Source organism: Anopheles stephensi, chromosome 2 (assembly GCF_013141755.1).
Source record: "Anopheles stephensi strain Indian chromosome 2, UCI_ANSTEP_V1.0, whole genome shotgun sequence".
NCBI classification, from domain to species: domain Eukaryota; kingdom Metazoa; phylum Arthropoda; class Insecta; order Diptera; family Culicidae; genus Anopheles; species Anopheles stephensi.
In genome coordinates, this window is record NC_050202.1 from 29,541,012 (window position 1) to 29,548,390 (window position 7,379).

The 7,379-nt window shown below is 45.1% G+C and overlaps 2 protein-coding genes across 6 annotated transcripts; both read right to left on the reverse strand.

The window, feature by feature from the left end:
* Window positions 1-287: 287 nt before the first annotated feature.
* Window positions 288-1,329, reverse strand: LOC118506113. The gene is made up of 3 exons (XM_036042816.1): window positions 1,260-1,329; window positions 968-1,190; window positions 288-880 (listed from the first exon to the last, which is right to left on the reverse strand). Exons 2-3 carry the CDS (start codon window positions 1,137-1,139, stop codon window positions 567-569), a joined length of 486 nt encoding a protein of 161 aa, XP_035898709.1. The 5' UTR covers window positions 1,140-1,190; window positions 1,260-1,329; the 3' UTR covers window positions 288-566.
* A 2,878-nt stretch (window positions 1,330-4,207) lies between these two features.
* Window positions 4,208-6,742, reverse strand: LOC118506114 (probable insulin-like peptide 3). 5 transcript variants are annotated; one of them, XM_036042817.1, is made up of 3 exons: window positions 6,592-6,739; window positions 5,039-5,298; window positions 4,208-4,972 (listed from the first exon to the last, which is right to left on the reverse strand). In XM_036042817.1, exons 2-3 carry the CDS (start codon window positions 5,214-5,216, stop codon window positions 4,647-4,649), a joined length of 504 nt encoding a protein of 167 aa, XP_035898710.1. In that variant the 5' UTR covers window positions 5,217-5,298; window positions 6,592-6,739; the 3' UTR covers window positions 4,208-4,646. The 5 variants fall into 5 exon arrangements, with proteins under 5 accessions (XP_035898710.1, XP_035898711.1, XP_035898715.1 ...); XM_036042818.1 differs by having other exon boundaries at window positions 4,253-4,972; window positions 6,604-6,737; XM_036042822.1 differs by lacking the exons at window positions 4,208-4,972; window positions 5,039-5,298 and adding exons at window positions 5,441-5,851; window positions 5,940-6,156 and having other exon boundaries at window positions 6,604-6,742.
* Between the last annotated feature and the right edge of the window lie 637 nt (window positions 6,743-7,379).

Sequence of the window (7,379 nt, forward strand, 5' to 3'; positions counted from 1 at the left end):
CAGATGACCGCTATAGCTATCATCTCCTATTTTTAGAATAAAAGAGAGATGGTTTGGAGACATTTCCTTCTCCAAACCGTGAAAGGATACCTTATCCTGGGTGAGCTCGACAGGTTAAGCTGATCTTCAAAAGCCGAGAATCTTGTGACAAGCGAGCTTTACATCGATCAAATCCCTCCAATCAACCTGTCTATGATGGACCCTTGCTTCAAAAATTCTTTGAAGTTGTCCACAAGTAAATATTGAACAAGGTTTGATAACTAATCATGCAACTATAGACAAGCACCTGCATTTGCATTAAACCGATTTATTTAAAGCTGACCATCCATGTCCATGTCATTCGTGTTCGCACCCCGGCACAGCCAGAATCCTTTCTTTTGTACAACGTTCGAGCATTCCCTCTTACAACAGCACCTGCAATCTGCAAAACTAGTGTTAAAAGTCTTATGCGACCATTTGCTCACAAGTCCCTCTAAAATAAATATATACGCCTTCCCCCTCACTAATGTCTAGTTCGTTTTTGGGCTCAACATTGGAAGCTGCATTGATGTTGCTGCGAGGAGAATCTAATCACTCGACACTCCCGGCGCTACCACCTTACAGTAGGACAGAAGCTGCCGCATACTGCATTCCTCCCGGCAGCATTCGTTCGCCACGTCGCGTCGCATCCGTGCCTTAATGTGCGGCACGATGAACCGATGGAATGGTTTCTTCCTAAACCACTGTGATGTCAACTCGTCGCCGTCCGCGTCCAGCGCGTTGTCGTGTGGGTCCATGTTAAAGTTCCTTTTAAATTCGTTCTCATTAAAGTTTTCCCCGGATTCCCAGTCGGTTCCCTGGGACGTGAATTGGATGGGAGACATTTGGGGGTAGAATCCAACTGGAACGAAAGCGGAGCGGAGGATTAGAAATTGGGGGTTTGTTGCCATGCGAATTGCATACTTTCGGGCGCTACTCTTTCCCTTACCTGTGTTCCTACGGAGATCTTCCAGCGTGTAATACTCCACACATAACATTGCCAACGCGCTCGTTAGCTGATCGCCGCAGTAACGCTTCGCCGTGACCGTCGGCAGACTGCCAGCAGCTGCCAGCACGATCAAACAGACCGCGCTGACGCATGTGTGCCGTGGAACTTTCATCTCAAGGACCTGTCCAACAAGCGGTGGCCCCCGCTTTCACGATTATGATATCTTTAAAATAATTCAAGGAAATTAGTTCACTTTTCACTTCAAACAGTTACCAATTTCCAGCCACCATACCTGTTCCCGGATTGTACCACTATTCAGGAGACCGCTTGCAGGTGCCGAACAGAATGAACTACCTGCAATAATGGCACCGCTTATATAGTGCACTTTTCTGGGTTTGATTTATTTTTAAACCGTGTGGCAACAACCGCTTGTAAGCTTGGTAGACATCCGGAAAAACAACCAAGATTCCAATCTACAGTTGTGAGCGTAAAAGTAGTTGCACCAAGTGCACCTACGACAACAACAGCTGAAACAGACGTTAGACCAACATGACCATAAATAGGTTTTAATCGTGTATAATAATTTCTTTTAAATAATTAACATTTTATTTACATTTTTAATTAAATTATTCTTCTAATAAAAACCTGTATTAATTATTATATTATCAGTTTACCCAAAGAGTGCCATCCCAAATGCGCACGATGCCATCTGTAGCCACTTATTATGCAGCGAGACAGGCGACATACCCCACTTGTCAAACACTATTAATGCATCGGTAGTGCAGTTAAAGTGCGTCTGTTTTCCTGGGACCGATAATGCATGCCTGCTTCATGCTTACAATGTAAACCGTAGGGAATTAGGACGGGTTGACCTTAAAGGATTTCTACAGTTAAAGAATATATCCTTCCAGCAGTTTATCGACGCTACTTCAAGGAGAACTTTTCGTAACATATTAACTAAAGTATATTGGAACTTTTTAGTAAAGATCTACAATGTTTGCGCCCCATTTGCTGTTTACCCGTGGGTCCATTAGAACTGCCAATACGTAGAATCGATTATCATCAAGTCGCAGTGGAAGTCGCAGAAATGTTTTCAAAAACTTCCTTGGAATTTGAGAGCCTGTGGTAAACTGAAAACAGTTGGTTTTTGTGTAGCAAACGTAATTTATTCGGCCGAAAACAAATAACTAAGTCAATGGACTTCGTTCAAGCTGACTCCGTTAAGCCGTTACAACTAGAGTTGGCGTACTAACTAGTATTTTTAGCTCAAAAGAATGAGAATGGCCTTTAAAAGTCTTAACACACTCATTTTTTGAATGCCTTACCAGACTCGAAATAAATGGCATTTACAGCAGGAATTGTGATAAATAAAAAATAAGCAAATAAATACATCATTTTTTTATTTTGAGTATTACGCCTTTTTTTCAAATTCTTCTTCTTCTTCCTTGACACTACAACCTCGAGAGGTCTCGGCCTGCCATTTCTGGCTTTCTGTGACTTAATTTTACCCGTAGAAAAGTAGTCAGCCTTAAGTACGGGGAGGCGGTCTGGATGGGATTTGAACCCCGGCCCTGCCGTGTGAAGACCGGCGCCGCTGTCGCCTCGGCCACCGGACCGCTCCATTTTTTTTAAATTAATATGTATTTACTAGAAATAAGATTTTTTGAATAATAAATGTGATTTTTTATTCTTTACAACTTTGCGAGAGGTTTTTCATGATATGTCTGTCTTTCTTGACTCAATTTATCCTTAGCGGGACAATCAAATTCAGCGTGACTGAAGGCGGCCCAGATGAGATTTGAAACACGCCCCTTCGTGCTAGCATCACCACTGCTAAAAACAAAAGATAACAACAGAATAAAACTACCTTACTGGTTAAAAATGTAAAAGTACAGGTTTTCTTCTATTTATTCTTGGCTTAACGTCCTGCCAATCTTTACTGGCATTTGTTATACTAATTTAGTGGAATGGTCCAGATGAGATTCGATAACCAGCACTGTCTTATGAAACCCAATGCCGGTACTGCGTCGTTCAAAAGTAAAGTTAATGAGTTAGTAATAAAACTTAGTCATAAATTCTTGGAAAAAGTATCTTATACTGGTATTATAATAATAAGCAAATGATTAATTCACTTCACTGAGCATCTCCTTGTAACGACTTTTAATTATAACACGTGTCTCAGTTATTTCTGAACGACTTAAGCACTGCTAGTGCTTTTACCATACTTCGAAACGAATATATCTAACATAATAATCGAAAGAAGTAGTTTAGTTAAAATTGGATAGTAAGGTGTTCTTATAGTAATGTTCATCACTGTATTTCCCCGTAAGAACAAAATCAAGCCAAGGGAAATCCTGATGGAGAGCCGACGCAATGCTGATAATGTTCAATATCCTTGACTAAATGATGATTTCTTTTGTGGTGTTTGAAACATATATTGAATTTCAAAAAAATATATTTAAAAAGGTATTTAAATTTGGCTTCCTACAAAATAGACAATGTTTCTAAAATATGTCTAGTTGGGTTGGTGTCTAGGTGCTACAACCGGTTCACGGTCTTAACCTGCTGCAACAATCCTCGACATTGCGCCGTCGTCTGTCAGTCGATTATCCCGGCTGTTCGGGCGGACGCATCAACACCAACACCCCATCTCAATTTGGGTCTTCCACACCTCCTCTTTCCATTCCTGCCCCTCTGTCATAGTCCTAAAATATAATTCTTAATAAAACAATCTTCTCAATAAAGGTTGAAGAATCCTTTATCGATTAAGGACTATAAATTGCTTCCCTTGGTTAATTATCCACAGTCGAGCTAGTTTGTCCCCTGATTTTAAGTATCTCCGAAAGTGTTAATAAGTCGTGCTGTACTGGGTCTTCGTATCAGATTTTTTTTATAGTCTTGTCTGGTAGTTGCAAATTTATCCAAAGCAGGATATTTCGGCCTACACTTGGTCCGAATTTTATAATGGTCCTCTGAGAGTCTTAAGAGTCTGAGGGTCTTAAGAAATATAGATTAGAGTAGAATGTCCTTCAATGTTCAGAGTATACAACGAAGAAGGAATTTAATTCAACTGAGCTTGTGCTTTTTCCATTCTGTCACGAGTCAATTACAAGCCAAGTGAAGCTCCTGGAAAACCCTTTCGAAGAAGAACCATCATACCCACATCTCCCACAAACACTTCCCCACGGAAGTCCCCTCCCAAGTTCTTTCCACACACAAAAAGCCAACCAAACCCTGCTGTCCAGTAAGTACAACCACGATCCGTCCAACTACAACTTTGGTTTGTGCGATTTCAATGTTTGCAAATGACCAATAATGGATAGGTTGTTGTTTTATTGTATAGTTTCATTTTGTCCAATAATAACCGCACCGGGCAAAACCGGCACAGCCCATTAGGGTAAGGGCTCTACGCGTAGCTAAATAGGCGTCCAGTTTACAATCTCTGCGCCGACTGGCCTGCCCACCCGTACGATCGTGCAACAAATGTAGCAACACCGTTAAATATGAAAAAGCGAGTTCTAGTAACAGATGAGAGCTTGTGAGCCTTAAGCCTAGGTAGAGTTAGTTGCATGCGATTTGTAACGTTGCTTTGTACGATTTTGTACGCGCCATTCGCGTATGGGAGATTACACGAGATCAACACCTATGGGATGCACATATCGGGTACGATCCGAGCCGCTTAGAATGCGCTGACCTTCTTGCAGTACTGCAGCAGCTGGCTCATGCCGCAGGGTCGCAAACAGCACTCCTCCACGATTCCTCCGCGGCTCTTGCGGAACCGGGCGGGTATCAGCTCGTTGTGTCCGGCTCCGTGGCGGTACATGTAGTTCGCCGGGTACACCATGCTCATCCAGGCCGGTACGGTGCCACGATCGTCCATCATGCCGACCGACTGAAGCTGCTGGTCGAGTATCATCTGCTGCTGCTGCTGCTGCTGCTGTTGCGTGCTATCGTCCGCGCTCATCCACTCATCGTTGGTCGTGTCCGTCTTCATGAAGGTGTCCACTGTTGCCGAAGGAAGAGAGTCAAACTGTAGATCGACGCGCTGCGCTTAGGATTAATGTCACTTACCGGCCTTCTTGCTCGAGGTATGCAGATCGGGGAACTCGTCACACAGGAAGGACAGTACCTTGACCAGCTCGGCGCCACAGTATCGCTTGTTTGCCGATACTACCGCTATCGTCCAGAGCAGCACCAACGCCTGCAGCATGTAGAAGCTTCCATTACCAACACCGTTCGTGGACGACATCTTGACAGAGGTGGCGAGTGTTCGGGTTCGTTCACCGGTACAGCACTGATCACTACTGATTCAACTCGCTTTGCAGTACACACTGAAAGTAGAGATCGTAGATAGAGCAAACAAAGAACACAAAGAAGAAGGGCACGAATTAGAATCCTTTCACTGCGGTCCTACTACTACAACTCCCAAGGATCCCCCGATATTCAAATAAAAAAAACCCGACAAACTCTTCCTTGAGAGGGGGAAAGCGATAGCGTGTGCGTGCTCGCAGTGTGCGTTTATTCCGCCAGAAGAGATAAACTACACAGTGGTTTGGAACGGAATGGCGAAGATTCTAGTGCTTTGCGACGGTGGGCAGCGGCCAGTAGCGGTAGCAGCAGCTCCAACATCACGCGTCCAGCAGCCCTTCTATTCGGCACAGTAGCTTTTCAGCGTATCGATCGTGCAGCTCTGGTAGCAACATTCGGCCACGACCTGGCGCCGTACACGCCGGAAGCTGTGCTCGTGCGAGTTGAGATGCTGTAGCGTCATCAGCGCCTGGTGGATCATGTTGGTCGAACGGTCGTGCAGCGATTGCAGCTGTTCCACCTCATCCTGGACGTCGTCTAGCAGGCGTGCCTCATGGTAAGGCATCAAGAAATTGTCTACAAAGAAGCGAATGAAGTTTGATGATCAAATGCCACCGTGAAGTACGCGGAATGTTACACCAAGTGAAGCGAGCTGTGCACTCACCAGATTTCTTACGAAGTCCATTGAATCGGTTGCACAGTTTGGCCAACGTATCGCTCAGATTAGCGCCACAGTAGTGTGCCTTGCGCTGCGAGGAAGTTTCCATGTACTGGAGTGATCCTTGCGCTCCCGATGTGATGGAGTTCAGGGCAAGGAGCAGTAGCAGCACAGTCCCGCAGGAACCCACCGCCGGACGGTGCACATTTGCCTTCGATGGCATCTGCAATGGAACAGTTGAAAGCTAAGCCTTAGAGTACAAAGCTGGTGGCCGACTGCACTGCTCTTAGTAGACCGGAAACAGCATTGGCGACTAGGGCTAGAATTTTACGGATGTCGATCTTAGCCGGAACAGGCCTCACTAGAGTAGGGTTGCCATCTTCCAGTGATTGGACACGCACTAGCACACGCACATTCACGCACACACACTTTCGCCCGGGACACTGACTGCAAAACTACTCCAAAATTTTGTTTTAGTAAATAGGTCCGAAACGAATGACGCGGTGAACCACCTCTCACCACCATCTGCCATGCACTAGAACTAAAACTTACCACTGCTCAAATCAAACTTCGACACACTGCATCACACTTTCGCACACTGGTTCGTAATCTCGACAGTAATTTCAAACGCAAACCCTTATCCTTTAGCGACAATTACCTTGCTCGTTACCTGGCCTGGAACTGGAGCTGTGACTGGGTGGCAGATTTCGCAGGACGCGGACTACTGCACTGCTGGTTTCACCGAGAGCGAGAGCTAAACTGCACTGTGGAAAATCCGTTGGACCACTGAATGTTGGTTGTCTGTTCTTGGCCGCTTTTATACTACCGTCCCGGCAGTGGTCGGAATGTTTCCACGCACGCACCGGAAGGTGAGCGATTTCGATGACTTATTTCCCGGTACTCCCCTCCCCGATTCCCGCCCTAGCACGTGGAAGGGTTTGCTCAAGGATATGTGTGAAAAGAGGCTAAGACGGCCACCATACCTGGCGCGCTATTTGCATAATCAGCTCCTAAGATTCACCGTCGGCGCCGCACGCGTTGCCGTCGGTGGTTGCGACGTGAGAAAACATGATGGCGCCAACCGTCTGCCGAACGATTTCGATGCCCAATCGAGTGTGAAACGTGCGCGGAAAGTGAAAACGACCACACACACACGTTGGGAAAAAGGGGGAAAAGTGAGTCCAAAACTAGTTTTGTTTGAAAGGATGCATGTGCGTAAATTGAAATTTTATGATTTTTGTGCTGATTTAATATGGTTGATGCAATCACAAAGTGTCCAGTACGTGGCCACGTGCAAGATGCATCTCAGTCATAGAAATTATTGATGCGGTTAAGATATTCGAAACGCTGATTATTAAGATAATTATTACATCTTATCAACGCTGAACACTTGTTGCTCCTTCTTACAAGCATCAATCGACGACACGGAACCTGATCAATGGGTTC